Source organism: Poecilia reticulata, chromosome 3, assembly GCF_904066995.2.
Source record: "Poecilia reticulata chromosome 3, P_reticulata-male-v2, whole genome shotgun sequence".
NCBI classification, from domain to species: Eukaryota; Metazoa; Chordata; class Actinopteri; order Cyprinodontiformes; family Poeciliidae; genus Poecilia; species Poecilia reticulata.
Genome location: NC_088832.1, coordinates 12,390,499 through 12,414,465, shown reverse-complemented (window position 1 = coordinate 12,414,465; position 23,967 = coordinate 12,390,499). Strand labels below are relative to the sequence as shown.

Below are 23,967 nucleotides of genomic sequence, written 5' to 3'. Positions count from 1 at the left end.
TGCCGTGAAGCGGGCGCTGTACCGGTCCGTCGTGGTGAAGAGAGAGCTGAGTCAAAAAGCAAAGCTCTCGATTTACCGGTCGATCTACGTTCCCACCCTCATCTATGGTCATGAGCTTTGGGTCATGACCGAAAGAACGAGATCACGGATATAAGCGGCTGAAATGGGTTTCCTCCGCAGGGTGGCTGGGCTCTCCCTTAGAGATAGGGTGAGAAGCCCGGTCATCCAGGAGGGACTCAGAGTAGAGCCGCTGCTCCTCCACGTCGAGAGGAGCCAGTTGAGGTGGCTCGGGCATCTGGTCAGGATGCCTCATGGACGCCTCCCTGGTGAGGTGTTCCGGGCACGTCCCACCGGGAGGAGGCCTCGGGGAAGACCCAGGACACGCTGGAGGGACTATGTCTCTCGGCTGGCCTGGGAACGCCTTGGGATTCCTCCGGAGGAGCTGGAAGAAGTGGTTGGGGAGAGGGAAGTCTGGGCCTCCCTTCTGAAGCTGCTGCCCCCGCGACCCGACCCCGGATAAGCGGAAGAAAATGGATGGATGGATGGATGGATGGATGGATGGATGGATGGATGGATGGATGGATGGATGGATGGATGGACGGACGGACGGACGGACGGACGGACGGACGGACGGACGGACGGACGGACGGATGGATGGATGAACTAATCATAATAGTTAGGATTTACAGCAGAGTGTGAGAGCTCAGAAATATCTCTCTTAGAAAGAAAACCCTCCATCTTTCTTTTAACTTTCTTTTCCTACTTCTGAAGTATAATGGGATATATTGTCCCTTCTATTAAATGTAAAACAAATATAGTTCGCTTAACCAAATCTCTATAAAATAACACAACCAAAAATAGTAACTATTTAAATGTCATATTCCAAATAATAAGTTATAAACAAATCCTCAACAGTATGTAGTTTAAGAAAAACATATTTTTGGCAACTGATAATTGATTACTTAATTGGAGTCAGGATGGCACATAATGTGTGACTGGAGGTCAGGAGGTAGGGTAGGTGTTCATAAATTACCCTCTTACTTTAGATTTAGCCAAAATCTTAAGGATAAAGAACTTTTAATACTTCTGCTAAGCACAGTATTTACAAAATAATATAGTTTCTGTCCTTCCTGTGAGGTGCTTTAAATAGGTGTCTTTAAACCTTTTTCTAAGACGTAATGAAGGTAAACCAAAATCAAATAAAAAAATACTTTATAAATCCCAAAGGGAAATTAAATAATGCAAACAATAAAAATAAGATAGCAAACATGTAAACAACTATGGGTGAATTTCATAGAAGTGAAGGAAGTTTTGAGGTATTTCAGGGAAATGTGACTGATTAATTGTGGTTTTGGAGGAAGAATTGAGTGATGAAGAAGAGGAAGCAGGTTCAGAACCAGTTCCTTGGCGTTCGGGCTATATTGTTCAGGAAGCGATGTTGACTCAAATAAACCAGTTACTTTTAGGTAGTTATTGAACTATTCCAATACAAAACAAACAGCAGAAAGAAATACACATGTTTGTACTCAGAAGCAATTAAAACATGTTTATTTTTCAAGTGTACCTGCGACAACTGCCGGACGGTGCCACAGGTTATCGAATGTCAAGAAATACAAGAAGTGCATTTCTTCTTCACCAGGTTTTAATAAGACACAGTAAAGAAATAATCGTACATGAACATTTACCCGACAAGCAAAGTATGTCTTCATTAACCATAAATAATCCCAATTTGAAACAAATCGAAAACGTGAGTGATATTAAGCCTGTCCTCCCTTAGACATTTTTGAACATGTCTGTGTTTAATAATATAATTTACAAGTCTTGATCCACCAGAAAGGTATTTGGCCCCATGTGCCTTCACCAACCTCATGGTGAAATGAAGTGAAATCCTGTGTGATGGATAAATCTAATCTAATCTAATCTAATCTAATTATTCTGAGGAGCTTGTAATGTTAATAAGAGTTAACAGTTCGAAATAAAGTTTAAAAATAAATAAAACACACTTACAAACATCGTTGCTAGGTAACGTCAGCTATTTTCTCATTTCCGTAGTTCATTCAGTGACCTTCCCGGCAGTCAGTGCCAGCTCGTTTTAATGGTTTTCTGACTCAAAAAAAACAAAAAACTTTATTTGTGAAATTATGGAGGATTCTGCGTGGATTTTTATGCAAAGACTTGTAGAGAGGCAAGTGCACGAAGAGTTTGACGTGCCGGTGCCGAGACATTTAGCAAGAGATGTGAGGAGGATGCAGATATTATTAAGGGAGCCACATGCAAATCAAAACATTCTAGAAGCCGTGCGGATCTGGTTGTGGCGCGTTTTGCCTATGTTTCGCCATCTTTTTATGTGGTAGTGCCCTCGTTGGTTGGTAAGTTAACAAAACCACAAAGCTAAATAATGTTGTTTTTTAAAGACTGCAGTAGCCATGGTGCCCTGTTGGGTTCCCGCCTGACTGCAGCAGTTTAAATAGTTTATTGAAAGAGTGTAACAATATTCCGTGTCCTTCTTCTGCAGCGGCTCTGGAAAAGTTCTGTGCCAGAGGGAAGAGGAACTCCGACGACACTTTTATTACACCTGACTGTCCTCTGCAAGACTTTTCTTTTTTCGTCTGACATACTGCAGCTCCGGTATAACGTTGAGTTACAGTATGCTCTAAACCCCACCTCAGCGGAAGAGTTTTTTGAGGATCCTTATAATATTCACATTTTCCTCTACTGAGATGTAGATGGCATTTAAAAAAAAATCATAAACTTCTTGTCTCTCTTACATTTGGTCTGCTTTTCTTAGACAAGGCTGTATGAAAAACCTAAACATAAACTTTTTCTGCTCCTTTGATCAATTGGCAACCTTAATGAAAACTGTTTCAGTCACCTTTAAATAAGAGCAACAGAAAACCATTTATACTGGGTTTTTTTTTTTTGCGTACTAACAAATAGTTTTGTAAAAAAAAATATATATCTGCATATGTATTCTTACCCTCTATAAAATTTCATATTAAAATTTAAGATAGTAAAAATGACAATGGAAATCAATAACTGAAATGAACCTTATATTTAAAAAATATATATATGAAAGGCTTAAAAAAGAAAACTTACATTGTCATTTCTATGTAAAATGTCTTCACACCAGCATTTTTCCACTAGCAAAAACATAGTAAATGTTCAGAGCTGGTGAAGCATTTTTTGCTGGCACCCCTCCAAATGAACTTTGAAAGCTCTGGTTCAAGAGTGTGAGAAACCCACAAAACCTCATGTCATGCTACTGCAGGAAGGTTCTCATGCTAAACCTAAACCAGAACCAGAGTGAATTAGAATCCCCATTTTTAGCATACTCTAAGATTGCTCAGTTTAACTAACTAAACTAATAGTTCTTCTATAAAAGACATTTTAGAATAAGTTTGGGAGACAAATGTTTGTTTAAATCCAAGTCTTTATTTCGAGACAAACCATTAAGAAAAAAAATTTAAAAATCAAGTGAAACAGGACACATTAATCACATGTTAAACAGTGAAGCATTTGGAGGAAACCAAAGGAAACTCCATAGCAGTGAAGGTGAAATTAAGAAGTTCTACTCATTTTGATGGACTAAACATACATCAGTCTGCTGTCCTGCCAGCAACTGGTCAAGTGTGAGTTCATCATAAAAGCTGCAGCTTGAAAATTAAACAATAACCTTCCTTGTGTGTGTGTGTGTTTAAGCCAAATGTAGAGATGGGCTTTAAACCAGGACAGTCCTGCTAAAGCTTTGCTGAATAGGCTGAGGTTTCCTGTTAGACAATGAGGCAGTGCAAAAATGCTCTTTACTATTAGTGTATGTTTCAGGACTTAGAACTTTATGGCTATGCTACTTCAGACAGCTTTGATTTTTATGGGAAAATAACCTTAAGGTTACAGTAACAACAAAAACTACCTAGCTTTACAAAGATGGTCTTACAGCGTCAAAATTTATCTTGTGATTCTTGTTTGTTATTTAAAGCTTTGTATCGAGTTGACAGATCATCTGCCTACTAAATCTTTCATCAGTGTTTTTCCCCTAGACTTGCATGTCCCTGACTAAGAGCGGGAACACGTGTTTTAAATGTGATCCAGACCATCGTAACGTGATGGGAAGTAAGAAGCCAGCACCACACCCGTCTCCCAGACATCCTATCCACTAGCCCTTAACGACACATTAAGTTTAGTATTTAATTTGCAAGAAATGCACCACCACCACCAACAACAAAAATCTATTGCATCTGTAAGCTGTGTAGTCTGTAGTTTTCAATAATATTAGAAGATGGAAAAATATGATCATTACTTGTCCAATCAAGACGGTCTTCAAAAGATTTACATTTTCAAATGTACAATGCTGGAGAACGTTACGTCCTAAAATGATGAGTTTAATAATATGTAAACTTCTTAACTTTTATCGTATTTTCCGCACTATAAGGCGTACCGGATTATAAGGCGCACCTTCAATGAATGGCCTATTTTAAAACTTTTTTCATATATAAGGCGCACCGCATTATAAGGAGCATAGAATAGACACTTCAGTTTGCCAATTTACACTTCAGTTTGCCAATTTGTTCCATACTCTATTACTACACATCCACATTTGTAAAGCAGTGGTCCCGAGTACTTTATATAGTAGGCTGCCCCAGTCATTGTTTCACTCACGGTGTTGCGATATTGTGCCCAACTGCTTTCTGGGCAACACAGACCAACCGACATGCTGCCGCCGCAGTCTCTGTCTCTCTTCCCCTGCCCCTCCCCCTCTGGCTTTAAATGTATTATCAAACTTTATTAACAAACCAGCGTTCTGACAACTATCCCAGCATGCACCGCGCACTTCTTCTACAGGGGAAAATGAAGTCGGCGGCTGCTTACCATAGGTGCTAGACCTGTTGTGGCTCAATGTTGGTCCATATATAAGGCGCACCGGATTATAAGGCGCACTGTTGGCTTTTGAGGAAATTGAAGGTTTTTAGGTGCACCTTATAGTGCGGAAAATACGGTACTTATATTTATTAGTTAACACATATCTGTTTCAAAGGGAAAATGGGATTCACATAGAGCAAACATGTAGTGAGTCAATAAAATAAAGGAGAGCAAACAAAGTGCTTATTATTCATGGAAAATGAGTCTTTTGCCAAACCTTGTATTAAAATATCTAACAAGTGTCACCAGGGAAATTTCCCTATGTGGTTGCTTTGGTAACTTCAGTGAAGATGAATTAATCAATAGGAACTATATATCCCCGTAGCAGTGACTAAACACTCTCCTTCAGGAAGGCACCATCTTGCAGGAGTTACAAATCCACAAGGATGAATTTATGCCACAAATTCTCCAAACAGAATTTAAAATTCTTTTTTAAAAAAATAAACTAAGTCTCTGAAGCTGCCTGGCAGAAGGACATGACACCATCTCAACATATGTGCTAATCTCCAATTCTAAAGTGCTAATTAAGAATAAATATTACTGAGGCGTCTGCTGTGTTGTTCTTTTTTTAGCAACATAAGAGACTTTCCTTCCACTATGATAAAGCCGGTTTGTACAAATGTCTCAATGCAGCACTTGCACAGTTTGTGTTAATGACGCCATCTAGCAGCCAAGATAACTATGACAAAAATGGAAGTGAAAAGTTTAGGGTTGAAGGCCACAAAGATGGAAAAGGAAAGAGGTGGAGGAGGATGGACGAAGGAAATCCTACTGGGAAAAAAGACCACCACAGCTTACAATTAATCAAGACATCAGAACAACTCAAACCTACCTTACATGTATTTTTGTACCCACTTAAAAACACCAAAATAAAGTATTGTATATAGTATTTCTGTAACCACAAACAGCAGAAGAAAGATACCATCCATCCACCCTCATAGTGCAAGACAGAAACAATCTGTATAAAGAGCTGCGTTGCTTAAGAAGAATCTCTGATTTTGGACCTCCAGTTTTTGGCTCTTTCAAAGCCATTTGTGCCATTCTGGAAGTCCATCATGGCCTGGTGGATCTCCTCCTGAGTGTTCATTACAAACGGACCTGAAAGCCAAACAACTTAAATTAATACACTGAAAGCTGTGGCCAGAATTCCTGCTAATAACAAAGGGATTTCTTCGTTTACTGAACAGTAATGGAAAAGCAGAGAACATACCCTGTTGTACCACAGGCTCGTTGATCGGCTCTCCAGCAACCAGCACAAAATGAGAAACTTCAGAGCCCTGGAGATAAAGACAATCCATCATCTTTCTTGGAAAAAAGGCTAAAAAGATTTCAAGTAATAAAAATAACACAAACTTAACAACAGGTATTTTAAAATGTTAATTAAAATTAGATTAGATTTATGATAAGCAATAAATTAGAACACTGTCAACCAATCTACAGCAGGCTCTTCCTATTGTTGATGTGTTGAGTGTATTATTGTGCAATCCAGTGATGTGCAGTCAGGGGAGGCAGGTGAGGCTCTGCCTGACCTGTCATTATGGAAAAATAATATATAATAAAATAATTTCTAAAGATATTTTCACCCTGTGGTGTGTACTATAAAGTACCTATTTTTCATTTAATTTAACCAAATCTGTTGTTATTTTTCTTCAAAAATCGCTGAATTTTCTCATTTTCTCATTCAAATGCTTGGAAGTGAAGCCGGTGAGGCAGCATCGAGCCTCACCTGGGATTGCGCAACCTCTCGCTAACTGCACTGGCTGCCATTCTATGAGCGCATGCTCCACCTGTCTGTACGTCGGCAATAAAATGGTTAAAAACATTTAATGTATGAACAGATTTTCCATAATTTAGCTTATGTATTAAATGTACTGTGTTTTTATTGTCACCAACTGTGTGTGTAACGTGTTTCCTGTGCTGAGGAGCGATCATAAACGGCAGAGAACAGATTCGAGGTGAGGCAGGCAGTTCTCGTGGCTCATCGCTGGGGGCGCTCATGAACCCAGACATTGTGACTACACAACTGCAGAGTAAGAGACAGTACAGCGAGCTAGCCATGCAGTAGCTGCGCTGAAAACGTGGTTTTGAGTTGTACTTTAAGGGTTTCTCCCTTTGCTGTTAAGCACAGCACGAAATTAATAATATCTACATGTCTAAGTTTGACTGAGATCACGGAATTATTATGCTGCCGCGGCGCAGCTAAGCATCACATGTTAAAGAATAGTATTTTTGCCCTCCAGCATTGTACGCATGCGCGGAATTTCCTTATGTAAACACTAACATGCAGGGGATCTAGATTTGTAAACCCGATTATAATTAAGTCGGTACCTCACCGCACGTCACTGGATAAAGACCACCCAAGTTTAACTTTCAGGTGTGACGAGGTTTTTGCAAAGAGGAAACCAAGAAGAACATCAAGTCCAGACCAGAAAGAATGCAGACGCAGACCAGTACCTCTGGAATAGTGATCTTTGGAAAGACAAATCTAAAACTAAAGTATTTTTGACATGTTTTGTGTAAACCAAATGCAGCACTCCATAAAAAGCGCCTCAGAGAAAATGAAATGCACAGTGGGTGAAATGTCATGGCTTGGAGATGCTTTGCTGCAGCAGGAGCACCTTTTAAGGAAGAACGGGGATGTTCCTAAAAATGTAGTAGGTCATAGAGTTACAGCAAACTGGTAGAACTACTAATAAATCTGAGACCAAAACCCCAACTAAACACTTTGCCAAGTGTTTAAGACAGTCTTAATGGCATTTTAAACAAAACAAAAAAAAACCCCGTTGTGGCTGATGTCAAGTCTTTTTCTGATAAATGTTTCATTTTTGACAATAACATCCATCTGACAACGCATGTTTGTGGGCAAGGTCTCAAAGTTTGAAGTTTTATACCTTGTTTTCAAACTTGACACAATCACCATCTCCAAACACCACAGTGTGATGAGACTCCACCGGCTGCTGCTCCTGATCTGGGCCTTTAAAAAAAGTATATAAATATGTAAACAAAAATAACAGGCATTTAACTTTTTATAATCACATTATTTATATCAAGTGTAAACCTCTGTGAGGTCACACATTTATTGCATACACTTTCTGGCTACTTCATTTAGTCCACTTTGATACTATCGGGTTGTACACTCTTTGCCATGAGAACTGATCTACTTCATCGTTGCACAGAGACAATGAGACTGAATACGACGAGAAAAACAATAACGGCTCTCCTGGATGCATTCATCAAAGTCAGCTGGTTCTGATTTAGGTCAGACTACACACAGTTAGAGACTTGAAATCCAAATAGCTGCTATAGTCTCAGCATCCCTTCTTATCCTCTGGTGTCAATAAAACATCTGGTTGTGATTACAGTCAATTAAGTAATTCTTCAGGATAACAAAAGGACAGTAATCAAATGTAGCAAGATTTTATAGCAGAATATTAAAATCAGTTCACATAAACCAACAAAGCCTGTGAAAATAAGTCCAGTGTCTGGAAGAGTCTGTTCTCATGCAAAAGGAGTTCCCTGATCCTACAATGGCTACCCAGTGAGAAACATCAGGAGTTTCTCCACCAGGTCAAGCGGTTACTTAGGTATATAACAGTTAAATTGCATGTTGCTGATATGCAGCTTGGTACGGTCATATTTTCTAGATATATGATTGATATTACAGCAAAACTAAAAGCCCCTTTAGTAAGTAACAGTAACAAGTGGTCAAGCTTTAAAGTTGAAATGTATTGAACCTTCTGGTTGGATTTAAAAGGCAAGCTGTTGTTAGTCTCAAAGCACTCACTTATTTGCTATGTAGATTTTTCAGTAGGAAGCCAGGTAGTTTATATTACCCACCAAAGCATGTTGGTCCAGCTCAACCTGCCAGATACATTACTATTTGTAAACAACATTTAAACTATAAAGTTTAGTCAGAAATACTTCCAGCAAAAATAAAAAAGTAAAGAAAGTTGAAAAAAAAAAACAAATTCCTCACCGACATGAATAGTTCCAGAGAGAGTATAAATGAAGGTGGTCCATCCTGTCAAACAAAGAAATGTTATTAGTTTACAAAGGAAACTGCAGCTTCCATTACCTGCAATAAATGGTTTATTGAGCCAAACTCAAAGGTAACAACACTAACTTGGTCTCGATCTACTGAAATTAGAATATAACAGGTCTGTATTGTCCCACAAAGGAGAAATTCAGGTGTAACAGCAGCATCATATATAAAAGTTCAGCAATAAGAACAGAAGTAGTAATAATAAAATACTGTACAAAACTATAACAGAAAATACTGTGCAGTTATTAGAAATGGGAATATAGGACTCGCGATCCAAGAGATACGTGACAACAGTGGTTACTTTTCCAAAAATGTCCATAAGGTGCATCATGTGTACTGAGCATGAAAAAGACAAATTATTTACAATACAGTATTTGAGTGTAAAAAAAACTAGAGAAGATATTAAATGTGCAATGAACATTTTTACAAACTTACTAAGAGGGGCACTGGGTTTAAACTGTCGAAATCTAATATATTCAAGATTAAATCAAATCAAAAAGCTTTATATAAACTAGGTCATTTCACAGCATGGATACTTCCAAACCTGAACATTTATAATAAGTCTTAAGGGAACAACTAGATGTTTGTGAGTAGCTCTGCTCTGATTCTTTTGTCATTTCCAATCCATCTCTGGGTTGTACAACAATACAAGTATTCTCTTACCAGATGGGACTGGCTGCACATGCATGGCCCCGGCCTGCAGCTGGAAGTCCAAATACAAGGTCGGTGTTCTTGTGTAAACCTTAGACTGTATACAAGAAAAAAAGCATATAGTAAAAAATGCACAGATATGCATGTTTTATTTCGTACTAATACGTTTAAATTACAACGGCCCATAGTAACGTCATACTATGGGCAAGACATCATTACGTATCTTGAGTTTGTTTTTCATAGGAATCAAGTTTTAATCTGTGATCAACACCAAATAAACCCAACATTTTCATTCCCCAGGAGCTCCATCTGGGTTGTGAGCTCACACTGTAAAGTTTCTTCTCAAAACATATTCAAATTTAACACGCCTTCATATTGCATCTCAACTAAACAAAGTGACTGAGCTTTAGTACTGTCGTTATGATAAATAAAAAGAGTATAGGGAAATAAATTCAAATCAACGTTTTCTATCAGTGTTAAATCTGTGTTCAGTATTTTATGGGTATTTTGCACCAACTATGCATTTTTGGGATGTGTGCCAGTCACACACGTCCCAAAAGTCCACGTCAAATTATATGGACTAAACAAATTGAGCTGGATTCTACATTTAGGCAAGAATATAAAAGGCCATTTCTTCGTCCAAGAGCTCTGTACTACACCTTCTCATTAAAAGTATGTAATTATTTCAAGCCAACATGTTTTTATCATTTTAGGAAAGTTAAGATATACTGTTCTTTAATTGAAACTAATGTTAACTCTTGGTTTTGGAACACAGGAACTTGCTGTGTCTTTTATGCTCTTGTTCATATTATGCTCATATAAAGGCACTTGTACTTTTCCAATCCACTGATCCTCTTTATTTACCAAAGCTGCTATGTTAACATTTCCTTATGAGCCACAACGTTTTAGTTTAATCTGAAGACTAACAGTTATGTGAAAATGTGATCATGTTGTCTTAAAATCAAGTAATTTGCCAAATGGAAACATAATTTCAACCATAACTTGTTCATCTTCACTTTCAGCCTCACAGTCGACCACAGTTTGTCATCAGTTCACACTTTCTCAATCAGACGCCACCTCAGAATCCACCACTGTTCACATATGTAGGAAAACAACTAGGAGACGCCACAAAACTGCGAGTCATCATTCACATGTCAAAAGAATCTGTTCCTCATTTCTAGCTTCCTTTTTCCAAACAATCCTTCCAACCACCGCGGTCAAACATTGTGGTAAACACACTGTCCTGTTCAGCAACACACAGACAAAAAGGCATATACTTTTAGGTATTTGCTCATAAGATTAAAAGAGAAATTGCTTCACTTAAAAATGTCTGCTCCTGCTTTAGGTTCAATGGCTGAAATATGAAGATTCTCTCACAAATGAACACACACCTTCGCTCCCAATGCTTCTCCGGATATTACGGTGACTGTGACCCCACCCTGGCTGCGTTTGGGGATCTCTGAGCTTTTAAGCTCCTGGTATGCTGGTTCAATCATCTTTTCTTGTTTTCGGAGGTTCACCCACAGCTGCAGTCCCACCACTGGCTCCTCTGACACAGGCATCTCAGCATGGACCACTCCCCGTCCTGCTGTCATCCACTGGCAGACAATGACACAATTTCTCTCATAATATCAGTCACAAAATGTAAACATGTAACCCTGATGTTGAGGATGTTCGAAAATGTTGAAGCTATAATGTTAAGCTTATTTTGAAACTGTGTTTGTGTTAGATGAATTAAATACGTCCATCTGCACCATTAGCACTTACTGCGGCATTAATGAACTTTAAAAAGTAAACACTGAACATGTTTTTTCTGACATTTACTTAAGAAACATTTTAAGTGAAGCCACTAATTGTAGAACCAGTAATCTGTTAAATTTAATCTGAACTGAAACTAATACTCACTGAAGGTGAGTTTATACAACTGTAACAGTCGTAGTAGTGTAGTCTCATACCACTACTCTAAAAGAAAAAAGTAGGAACTTCAGCATAAAGGTGTTGACAAACAAACTGCTTACAAAGACCTAAAGTTTTTGAATGATTTATTCCAAAGAATTGTTAATGATTTTATGAGCTTTCAGGAACTTTCCTTGCAGGCAGTTACAGTCCTGTGCAGAATTTAGTCCTTCTATTATGTAATTGACTAGGTGCCTCATGTCAGATTCAGAAATTAATCCACCATGAGAAAACATTTACTCCTCATAGGTTTAAAAAAAAAAAAAAAGATTCAACAAAAAGTTTTGGGATTTCTGGTAAAAACCAAGTGAAACATTAGGTATTCACTAGCTCCTCTTTTCTTTTACATCAGCTAGTTATGACCTTTTTATATTGATATAATTTCTGTAAATATTCATTGAAAATCTGAAATACATTTATACGAGAACCACCAGCCAGTTTTACTTCATAAAGTACTAATAAAGGTGAAAATTACAGGTGCAATGAAACATTTATCTAAAACCTGAGACAGATGTATGGCTACATAAGTTTGTTGTTTTTTTTCTACCAAAACAAAACTTTATTTGAAATTCTCCTGTTATAAATGCATTTTGTTTTAAGAAAATCTTTTAGCTCTTTATCATATTCATTGTTTTGTTTCTGTCTTTAACAAAACTATCCTAAAAAAAAGAAAAACTAAAATGCTTTGGGTCACCTGCAGCTTTCATGAGTCCGCTGAGGTACACTGTGTGTTGACGTAAATTCAGCTGGACTTGACTGAAACTCTGTTTCAAATTGTGTTTGTTGTACCGTTTTAAAAACTTTATTTAATAAACAGTCCTGATGGCATAATATCTAATTAGCAGGACTTTGCATGATTATAAAGCATATGTGGTAAAAAAAAATTAAGGTATTTGTAAGCTACATTAGTTTTTATGCTTTTGTAGATTCATTCACAGTGATAATAGTAAACAAAATCCTGTAAACATCTGAAAGAACAGAAATCATCATTTAAGGATGGCAAATTTACTGATTGAGATAAACAGCTTTAAACAATGCTCATCAGCAATGTCAAAAGTGCTGGCAGAAAAAATTACAATCATTTCTTTTTTGCCTAAAATACTTTGCAACTTTATAGTAACAAAAGAATCACAAGTCAATTATTGACTAATTATTTTTCAGTACTTGTAAATCTCCAGTCGTCAGACGTCCAGAATGACCACAAAAGTCCTCATGGGCTGTGATTCCCTCCAAAACATACGTGACCTAAGACACAAAAACACACACAGAAAAAAGCCACAAATTAAAGCTGTGGTTAACTGTCAAAATGATTACATTAAATCATAACACACAAATTAAATTAGTTTTTTTTATTCATATTTTTGCTCTCTACTTTGAAGTTGCTAAACTATGTCTCTAAAGTTGGATTTTTGCTTTTACATTCATATCAAATCTGTATTCAGTAAAATATGTTGCTTGTTTTTTGCTCATTAACCCTCTTAACTGCACCTCATCATTAGGCTATAAAAGGCTCCTAAAGTCAAGGAATGTATAATTGGCGAGTTAAAAAACAAAAACAAAAAAACTTGCCAACTCTATTCCTAATGTTCATGCATTCACTTCAGCACAGCAGGAAGAGAAACGCAGAGCTTAAGGTTGCAGGCTCAAAGTTAAACATCTGTTTTAGGGAGGGAAGCTCGAGCTCCAGCAGTGAACTGTGTGTGAACCATCTGCACAGCTGTGTGATTTCAAAAGCTGTGTGAGGGTCGGCTGTGTCCATTGCCATTCATGCACAGGGAGATGGAGGCTGCATATGCAAAATCAAACACAAACTGGGGCTTGGAGGTGTCTGGGATGTTGATGGGAATTTACGTTCAGTGTTTTCTGTTTGTTTTTAATAGATTTACTTCAATACACTCAGAAAATTTTATTTACTAGTAAGAATTTATTATGAATGATCAATAAATATGAACAGTACTGAAATGACAGAAAAATCATTAAATCATAGATTTTCTGATGACACAGAACAACTTTTCCATTTAAAATGTAAGGGATTTTTTTTCATGCTGTCATGTTGAAATATTTAACTTAATAATATGTTAACTGACTTCAGTTAAGATTATCCGTAATTCAAAATGCCAGAAAATATTCAATACCACTGTCCTGGTGTATGATTTTTGAAAATGTGTAAACAGTGATTCTTGAGAATAGGGACAAAACAGGATAAAGCACAAAATTTGAATAAAATATACACAAAATATTATTTTTTCAAATATCTGACTAAACTAACCTGGGTCATGTGAGCTCAACAATGTATATTTTCCAGGTATTTGCTGAATATTTTTTTATTTTAAACATTGCAGTCGGTGGATGATGCCTGTAAAAGCCTTTGTCCAGGAGCAGAACTCAATACATTATAATAGTTTAAAATAATTAAAGAAATACTAAAATTATATATTATGACAATTAAGTATAAGTAGTCATATAAATAATTATAAAGGTATCAATACATTTAATTAAAAATCATTTTTATATATTTTCCAACTCCATTAAAATTTGTCCCTAGTTTTTGTCAACACGTCAGAAATTTAAAGAATGTAAAATAATCAGGCATTATTGGGGGGCACCAGAACTTCTGAGGACCCCATGACCTCTTCCTTTCTCTTCCTTTGCTAAGAGGGCTAGTTAGCTCTGGTTAGCTTAAGTTATTCTTTAGTTTTTTTCTTCTTTTTATTTCTAAGTTTTTTGTCACAACCATGATGTGTCAACACCATAACTGACAATTTACAAAACTTTTATGAAATTTTGTGAAATAAAAGCTTAATTTTAGTTTACTGTAAATATTTCATGGACCTGATGAGCTACAATATAGCCTCCTTCAGAATAACATCATATACATTGAGGCAGTTTGGTTTTTCGTCAACTCCGTCAGATGTCAACTCCAGCAGAGTTTTTCTGACTCTTTCAGTGAAATTGTTGTCAAATCTCACTTAAATGTGCAATTAATTCATTTTAATGTATTTTACATAAATTGCATTACTTCACATGTACCAATTTTTTCATTGTACTCACTAGTTTGTCACCACCTTCAGTTCTGTGTCAACTCCGTCAGATGGCCTTTTTGTTGTTTTTTTTTGTTTTAAATATTTATTTTGTTTCTTGAGAAGCATTTGTCTGCAAAATGAGTAAAAATATCACTAATAGGGTAATTAAAAATTATTTTTTATTTATTTTTGTCAGATGGTGATGACAACGTTTTAGGTCAGGTTGATTAAAAATGTAATAAAAAAAAAATGCAACTGGGAGCTTGTACCTTAGCATCTTTACATTTCCAAAATCTTATTTGTCATATTTGCATACATAAGGTTGAGAAATAAAAAAAAATTATGGGAAAATTAAAACCCATTTTGTCCCTCTTCTCAAGAATGACTGGTGAATGACTGAATAGAATAATGTTGCTTCTTGTCGCCATCTAGTGTCTAAATATGAGTTTTACTATTTTCTTGTATCTGGGCTTGGCTGTTCTGCTCAGTTTGACCCTTTAAAAGGAAAATGACTCAGCATTTTGGTTACTTATATGATTAAAAAAATGGCAGCACACATATCTATTCACTGTCATGACAAACAAATGTACATGGGATAAAGTGTAAGCTACCAAAAATGAAATTACTCATTCAATTTTTCTAAATAAGTAATACTGTTGCTTCTTGTGACAATCTAAATATGAGTTTTGCTGTTTGCTTGTATCTGGGCTTGGCTGTTCAACTCAGTTTGACCCTTTTGAAAAGACAATGAGTCAGCATGTCAGTTAAATGGCAGCACATTTACAAGTACATCTGTTTTTCACCATCATGAAAAACAGATGTACTTGTGACAAACTACCAAAAATTAAATTACTCTTTTTTTTCTTTTTTTTAAAAATATAAATAATAGGCTACTGTTGCTTCTTGTTGCCAACTAGGGTTTAAATATGAGATTTGCTGTTTACTTGTATCTGGGCTTGGCTATTCTGCTGTTTGACCCTTTTCAAAAGAAAATGACTCGGCGATTCGGTTACTTTTATGATAAAAAAAGGACACATATCTATTCACTATCATGAAAAATAAATGTCTTTGTGACAGTGTAAGCTAAATGAAATTACTCATTCCTTTTTTCTTTTAAATAAGTAATACTGTTTTTGAAATAAGTTATACTTTTGCTTCTTGTCACAATCTAGTGTTTAAATATAAATTTTGCCAATTGCTTTTATGTGGTCTTGGCTGTTCTGTTCAGTTTCACCCTTTTAAAAATAAAATGACTCAGCAATTTGGTTACTTATGTAACTAAGAAAAAAGGCAGCACACATATCTTTACACTGTCGTGGAAAACAATATAAACTCCCAAAACTGAAATTACTTATTTCATTTTTTGTCTAAATATATGGAAGAAAACACATGAGAAAATGGCTGTGCTTAAGTTGTGAAAGTAAGATAACCTAATGCTTTTATAAAAGACTCGAGATGTCCATTGCTAATGTAAAGACTTTGGTTTGGTTTTTGAAAAAAAAAAATTCCTAAGAGGAACAGGAAGTAGTAAATACTAAAACTCCATAATATATAAATAACCAAAATAACCAAAAATAACCAAATTTCAAGAATCCCAGTTTTCAAACGAGGGCTGTATAAACTCTTTGTTCTTACCGTCTCAAATCCTCTGTGAGGATGGTCTGGAAAACCTGCCGGTTTGGCCACTTTAAACTCATCCAGCATCAGGAAAGGATCCAAGTTTCTTAGCTTCAAGTAAAATACATAGGAAATATTCATAAGTGCTACTCTTGAAGTGTACCCAAACACTGACAACTGATCGATTTTGCTTGAACTTACTTCCTTCCTACCAATGCTCCTTCGGACCCGAGCGCCGACTCCCTCCGCTTGTTCCACACTGAGAACGGTCTTCAGCAGCTTCCTCACAATCATCTTCTTTGTGCAGATTTTCACGAGACACTGCAAAACACACAGTATCCTTTTGACTTTTTGAAAGCAGAAATGGCAACCATTTGTAACTGTGCCGTAACTTTAGTCTATGGTTCTCAAACTGTAACAAGTACCACATCATGCACTTGAATCAACTAATCAAAAGGTACATAAAGGACATCAATTGTGAAAAACTTATATAAGGAAAAGTCCAGCGCTGAGAGAAATGTAAAACTATTTTTCAGGATTTATACATGGTAATATGTTTGCTGATGTCGGTTGCATTGTACTTTTTATTTGCTGCAGTTATAGACATACATATTGGATTTTCAGGTTACTGATTATTAGAACCCTCAGGCTTTCCTGCCTGGAATTCTGACTTTACTATTCTGTTTTTATTTTGTTGCTAGTCTCTTTTGTTTTCCGCTTGTCTTCTTTTTTTACGGTATAAAACTTTAAAGTTTTAGATAATAAGTTGAAATGGAACATTTACATTATTTCCAAAGACGAATGTTTGCTTTTTATCGGTCCTTCTTTGTTTGTCATACGTCCTTAGTAACAATCACAACTGAAAAAGTCGAAATGCTGTTGTACAAAATGTGCAAAAAAAAAAAGGCAGAACGTATGCTTCAATACAGATTCTACAGAAATATGACATGAAGTATGATCAGAAGTTTTCAGTTGGACATTTCATAATAAATCGATTTAAAATAAAATGTTTAATTCAACCCAGCATTGTCCGAAATGATGGCATAGCATGCAGTCACTGATAAATAGTGGATGAACCAGTGTTACAGCCGTGCCTGTATTTTCGATGGATCAGCTGATCATATCAACTGCTGATGAACTGCTGTAGTTTCTAAAAGACAAAACACCCTGTAGTAATTTCACAGCAAAGGCGCATAAATTGTCACATTATCTTTATTGGACGTCCAACCCTTTTCGGCGTCACTTCCCCATTTGCGGCTAAGGTACGCTGCGTAACAATAAAGGCTTGCTGTAACTGCGGCTGTTTTATGGACACATAGTTTAACACCTACTGCCAATAATATCTCGTTAAGACTTGCCAGACACATTGTGCTCAATAAAGCAATAATGTAAAGTTTGAACGGTTCCAGTTTTCCGTGGTTTAAAATTTCCACCGTCAGCAGCAAAAACTGAACCGAGCCATCTGCTTCCATTGTGAATCCACTCACCTGCGTGTATACAAAACCTCACCGCTTTCGTCGGTTTGTAGTGTTTAGAAAGCAAATAATTTCAAATTATTTAACCTCCCAAGATTAGAAGGTGGAAGTGAAGGAAGGGGGCGGAGCTTAAGACACGACGACACGACGGTCAAGGTAAAAGAGGAAAACAAGATTTAGCAAAAGTTGAAAAAAGGCATTTTTAAAATTGAAATACATTTAAATAGTTGATTTTATTTTATTTGTAAATAATCTTTACAAAAAATTATTATTATTAATATAAAAAAAAATTTACCAAACTGTATGGAGTTGGATAAAATCACTTATTTGTTCTGTTGGTCTGTTTTTTCCAACAAGGGCAAGCAACACAATACCAGACGACAACACCCCCACAAAGAAACAAAACTGAAATCAGAACAATCACAAGAAAATCAAAATAATACATAAATTTCACAAAATTTTTTTTTTTTTAAATTAACATATTTGAAAACATTTAAAGGTGAAGTTCATACCATATTCAAAAGGGTCTTCTGATTTTTTTTTCTTTTTTTCTTTATATTTCAATCCGCAAGTCTTCTTCTGCACAGGAGAGGGCAGACTTGGTGGTTTACTTTCAGACCACTTATTTTATTATGTGACAGAATACCATTTGACCAGTATTTAATGCATATTAGTCTCATAACCAGTTGCTAACATTAAAGCCAGAAAAGTCCTTTCATCTGCTGGATATATTCTTCAGTTTTGGATTTCCCTTTCCCCATTTCAGAATTCTGTCCTCTGTCCTGCATCTGATGGCGCATGATGTCCTTGGCAATTCTCAAGCTGGCAGCCTGTCCACCAGCTAGATTTACAGCATGAGGACCAACCTGTGAAGGAATATATAAGACTGAAGGCTCCTGAACTCAGAACTACAGCTTGTTTCATAAACCAAGATTTGCTTACTAAATGCAACAAAAGTGTTTGCCTACCTGAAGAGCAGAGTACTGTCCCATCAGATAGAGTGGGCATCCTTCTGTCCATTGTAAGCTTTCCAATATACAAGGCCACCCATCAATCACCTTTAAAGTGGAAATCTCAGATGCATGTCAATAAACCAAAAGGTTTGTCCAACTGAGACTAAATTCCAAAATTATAACACAAGAGTTAGTTTGGAAACCTGGCCCACCTGGATTGGGAAATGCTTCATCATGTCGGAAAGCAGTGGATCCTGTTTGACGTCAAGTTTGCAGCCGGTGGCGAGCCAGATCCTGTCCCCTGTCCAGTGGTCTCCGGTGCTGAGAGACAGATTCCAGGATTGGGACCTGTAGCACCAGCTGGCCTCGTTCACCTGCACAGTGACCCAATTCAAGTTAACCTTAATTCACGAATAAACCTATTGACTTCAACTGGCAAAGTCAGCTCATTGCTCATCTTGTTATAATGTAGTGTTCATCCAAGCATTTGTTTATCAGCCACATGAAAATTTTTCAGAACCAATCCAATAGCACTCTGCAGGAAAACGGTGAGCTCTGCAACATTTACTTTAGAATGACTTAAAGAGCAAAGAATCAAAGAAATAAAAATGAATGGCAGGAAAGTATGCCTTATCATCTATTTTTTGCGCAAAGAGCAAAGTGAATGTTAACCAAATTTGTTCAGTGAGTATGATCAGAAAAAGCTGTGATGTTCTTATGCACATTTTCTGATTTTACAATCAGTTTTATTCTAAGTTGTCTCAGATATGTAGTTACAGGTTGCATTACCTGGCAGAAAGTCTTCAGCTCCACCTGTCCGCTCTGTATAAATGGCTGCAGGTGGATGTATGCCTCTGGGGTGATGGCGCCCCCTTTTCTCGCCTGCCGAATCATAGCCAGACGTTTGTGAAGGCTGCGTTCATTGTAGAACTGCCTCAGGTAGGCCTGGCCATCCATCTTGATGCCGTGCTCCACGTGGGAGTAACGGCCTACCAGGCTCTCCACGTCGCCAACATCAAACTGTTTCAGCTACGGAAGAAAGGTTGAACACGGCTATGTTTGGAGACCAAATTTGCCATCATCACAGTGTTGCTTTTATTGGTTGATCCACATGCTGTTTCACGCAGCCACTAGACCTGCAGGTGTTTTCTCATGACCCATGTGACGTGGTCGGCCCCTTGCTGCAGGGCAATTGATACGACATGAGCGCTGGTCAGACCTCCACCAACTACCATTACTCTCTGTCCTGCCTCACATACTACATGTAATGGACACACATAGTCATACAAATCTTGTGAAGGAACTCTGTAGATCAGTATCAGTGTCTACCTTTAGAATAAATCTAAAGGTTTCATGTAAAAGCATGGCTTGAAATAAAGGAAAGATTTAGAGAGCAAAAGTTATAACCTCCTTGGAGTTCACTCTATCCAAATGAGAAATCTTTCTTACCTTGACCTGAAGAAGTCTCCTCCTGTCCTTGACAATCCATTTCTTGGAGCCTTTTCTTAGAGTTTGACAGCTTGTGCATGAGATGAACTGTGTGTTGCAGTCGCCCCTCTGGGAAACTTTCCTCAATGCTTTTTGCCCATTCGGGAATGTTTGACATTTGAACACGGGTTGGACCTGTTGCCAAAACAACCTGCCGGGCTTTTAAGACCCTGCCGTCTTGAAGTTCAACGCAAAAGTGTTCAGTCTTCTTTCCTGGGTCAACTTCCACCTGTTCAGTCTCTCTTTGGGCTTCCTGTTCTTCACCCATTCCTTTTCTGTCCCCAGTCACTGGGATGATGTGTTCGACTGTTCCCTTCAGCAAAATTTTGTCCAATTTGTATCTCTTCACCTGCATGTTAACAAAAATAAATACATTTATCTGTGTGTCTTGAAATCCTTCAACACGCAGAATCTTGATGACTGAAGTTCAGAGGATAAAATAATCATTTTATAAAATAATGCCTTGCAACGTTGTACCTCAAAACAAACAGCATTGCAACATTTTATGAAATGAAGCTACTTCAGAGAGACAGGAGTGACTTTAAGAGGCGTCTTTATTTGTAAATAATTTTTCTGACCTGTTCTTTAAAAAAATCCACACTCAGTTTGGTTCCCGGCAGGCTGAAGGACAAGCTCTTCTTCAGCGTTGACGTGACGTTCAGACGTTTCCTCTCCCTCTTGCCAAGCCGCATGTCATTGAAGAACGCATTTTCATCCAGAATGTGAACACGGTCCGGAAGGCTGTGAAGCTCTGCTGAACGATCATACTTAAGGACGAACTCCTGAAGCGCATTCTGTCACATAAAAAAACATGCAGGCTGTATTTGTATTCCTCATTTCCACTTCAGGGGAAGTTATGTAAATACCTTATTTAAAGGGTCTGTGTGCACCAGTGTGTGAGAGCGCAGGTGAGGGATGTGCAGGGCTGTGAACTGGCTCTCCCACACACCGGCCCACTCTCCATAGGTGTCCACCACCAGGACACTGAGTGGGGGGCAAACATTGCTTTCTGATGTTGTTGGCTTTTCTTCCTGCTGTTCAGTCATCTGTCCTGCAGAGAAGAATGATGTATGCATTTGAACCAATGTTTGTTTTGGGGGTTTTTTCTGAGATTTTTTCCTATCATAGCAAATACATTTTTCTTTGTGCTATGATTTAAAAAAAATTTAATCAATCACAATATGGGGGACAAATAAATAAATGAGAAAACAACTTTTTTTAATCATAAAAAATTATTTCATCGAAATGTTTTATTTGTCCTGGGACAAGCGTTGTCATCCATGCATTGCCCATGTACTGTAATGAAAGAAAATTAGCAACAGGGTACATAATAATCCCTGGTTAAATGTTAAAAACCACAATATAATTCACCTGGTTCATGTAAATTAAATTAGAAATACAACAAGGATAACCCACCACGTTTCTTCTTGGTTTCTGAGCAACATGCTATGACCACGCTGGCGACCAAGAACCTGTTATTATGTTCAGCAGAGACATAAAAGTACTGTCAGAATCTGTTGAGTTTTACAAAAGGAAACCTGAAGAGTGAACCATTTGGTAATTTCTGGAACTCAGGGAGAAGAGAGTAGTACTAATACAAATTTTTTTTTTTCTTTTATCATTTATTATACAGGTCTATGATGTGTAGCCACAGAGCCTGTATGATTTTTGACACAAACCTTCTTTATTTTTGAAAGTTTAGCTTTTGCCCAGAGATATAGGTGATCCAGGGGATCATAGAAAATTCTCATGTGAAAAGGACTTTGTGGTGGCTTTGCACACTTGCATCACTTGCATGTTGAACTTTAAGAGTTATGTCTTTGTTAAGGTTCTGTTGGTTTTAGTTTTCATTTACTTCTTTTCTTTGACCAGTTCCTGTTTTAATTTTGTAATCTGGTTCCTCTGTACATCCTTTGTGTTCTTCTATTTCATAATTTGTTTTTCACTCTTGTTTCTGAATGTTAATTTTATCTTTTTATCTGTAGTTTGAATTATACAATGCTGGGTTGTGTTTTTCTGAGAGATTCTGAAATTTCCTGGTTTCTGTGGTATTGTGTTTGCAGCCATTCCTCAGATTAGTTTCCCTCAGTTAGTTTAGTCTTTTAGTTTCCCACTCAGCTTCTTCCACTTGGTTAACTTGTCTCTCTAATTCTCTTTGCTAATTTGTCTAATTAATGATTCCTTCAGTTTCCTTCACATTAAGTCACTAAACATTTTTCAGGCAGCAGGTGAGCATTTCTATATAAATCATTAAAAAGCGGCAATTTATTAATTAAAATGAGAAATTCAGCCATTGTGTGGGGCATGTTTGGCATTGCTGTTTTAAGAAAGAGTTCATCTTATTGTGGCAGCTGTCTCCTTCCTTTGCATTATTTTCTGGAGAATAAATGTTGATTGTTAAAGAAAATCAAAACTTGTTGAAGTTACCAAAACTTGTGACAAGGTTTACGACTCTATTAAAGTTCTAAAAATGTATATTCCTGATTCTTCTTTAATAAATTAAAGCAAACATGTTGTACCTGCTGTCGTCCTCCTCTTTCTTCTTTCATTACAGCGTTTGTGTTTGAATGTCTCAAGGTTTGAGAGAGGGAGGTTGGAGATACCAGAGTCATCTTCCCGGTCAGAGTCTTGATCAGGGTGAAGGCTGTTGAGCAAGCTCACCAAGGTCAAGGCATGGGGGCCACTTCCTATTATTAACACATCGAGCATGTCTATCTGAAACCAAGACAGGAACAGACAACAGGACATGACTCCTTATGCTGCTAGAACCCAGATGAGGGAAAATAGTTGAACATTTAGAGCTAGTTCATCAACCGAGTCATAGAATCTCCCCAAACTGAAGCCCACTCAGTTACTGGTGGTTTATTTGGATTAGCGAGCAAAGTGGTTTAAAGTGAACACATATTTATTTTCAGTAATAATATCTGATCTGTCCACTTAATCCCCCCGATCATATTTCAGAAAAGGACAGAAAAAAAAATCCATTATGCAACAAAACAACACCATCATGCAGAATCTCAGTGCAGTACCTGGCAGACTTGTCACTTTTCACCTGCTTGGAGGAAAATTTTGAGCTTCTTCAAGACGGGCATTATGCAGCGGACGGCGGTAGACTTGACGTTTTGCAACATGTGTCTCTCATGTAATTCAATCTTCTCCCATTTGGACTTCCCTGGCTCAGAGGGGAAATCCCAAATTAACTTCTGTAAATGTGCTCTTGAATAAATTTAGTAACACATGCAAGCACTCCAGTGTCAACACATCAAAACATTGTAAGAAATACCTGCTGTCTAATTCATCACATTCACATGCAAACATGACTCTTAAAATATTTTACTGATAATAGCTTAAACAACTGCCGGCAAAGAAGAAAAAAAATCCCTGTTAAAGGGCTTCATGCATCCAAGGCCTTAAAGTTTAGATGATGCAAATTTCCTCAAGTTCTTCATCTCCTTTCATGGTTGAAAGACTGCAGCCTCTGTTTTCGTGACACGACTGATTTCATGCTGCAATAGTGCATAGATACATTTCCCAATCAGAACAAGAACAAGTAACGAAAATCCCACATATGATGCTTTTAATTTAGGAAAATAGTGTGTATGAGAAGATGGATGTTGTGCAAAAACAGAATACCTACGGAATTCATCCAAGACATGTTAGCTGTAAAACTTCACCTAACCCTAATACTGAGTAATTGTTCCAAACATTTAAAATGTACTTTTAGTACAGTAAAGACAGGTGTTTAGAGAATCCAAGTTATGTACTGATTGCCTTACGATAAGAGAGACATTGATAGATACCTTTGATCATCTAAATAATCTCAGTATTTGTTCTCCATTCCAACT

General features: G+C 37.2%; 2 protein-coding genes and 1 long non-coding RNA gene across 5 annotated transcripts; 1 reads left to right on the top strand and 2 right to left on the bottom strand.

The window, feature by feature from the left end:
• Positions 1-522: 522 nt before the first annotated feature.
• LOC103462023 (uncharacterized) lies at positions 523-2,767 on the top strand. The gene is made up of 2 exons (XR_533255.3): positions 523-2,369; positions 2,516-2,767. It is a non-coding gene; the product is annotated as an uncharacterized LOC103462023 (long non-coding RNA).
• Positions 2,768-3,412: 645 nt separating this feature from the next.
• Positions 3,413-18,329, bottom strand: pir (pirin). 2 transcript variants are annotated; one of them, XM_081605099.1, is made up of 10 exons: positions 18,194-18,329; positions 16,408-16,527; positions 16,225-16,317; positions 12,731-12,811; positions 11,002-11,208; positions 9,623-9,707; positions 8,894-8,938; positions 7,809-7,891; positions 6,128-6,194; positions 3,413-6,015 (listed from the first exon to the last, which is right to left on the bottom strand). In XM_081605099.1, exons 1-10 carry the CDS (start codon positions 18,194-18,196, stop codon positions 5,897-5,899), a joined length of 903 nt encoding a protein of 300 aa, XP_081461225.1. In that variant the 5' UTR covers positions 18,197-18,329; the 3' UTR covers positions 3,413-5,896. The 2 variants fall into 2 exon arrangements, with proteins under 2 accessions (XP_081461225.1, XP_008402710.1); XM_008404488.3 differs by lacking the exon at positions 18,194-18,329 and adding an exon at positions 17,694-18,184.
• Positions 18,288-23,283, bottom strand: LOC103462025 (uncharacterized). 2 transcript variants are annotated; one of them, XM_008404490.2, is made up of 10 exons: positions 23,152-23,283; positions 22,642-22,833; positions 20,989-21,173; positions 20,701-20,916; positions 20,084-20,471; positions 19,771-19,892; positions 19,424-19,663; positions 18,847-19,008; positions 18,650-18,739; positions 18,288-18,547 (listed from the first exon to the last, which is right to left on the bottom strand). In XM_008404490.2, exons 2-10 carry the CDS (start codon positions 22,829-22,831, stop codon positions 18,377-18,379), a joined length of 1,764 nt encoding a protein of 587 aa, XP_008402712.1. In that variant the 5' UTR covers positions 22,832-22,833; positions 23,152-23,283; the 3' UTR covers positions 18,288-18,376. The 2 variants fall into 2 exon arrangements, with proteins under 2 accessions (XP_008402712.1, XP_008402711.1); XM_008404489.2 differs by having other exon boundaries at positions 22,642-22,837; positions 23,152-23,279.
• Positions 23,284-23,967: the final 684 nt, after the last annotated feature.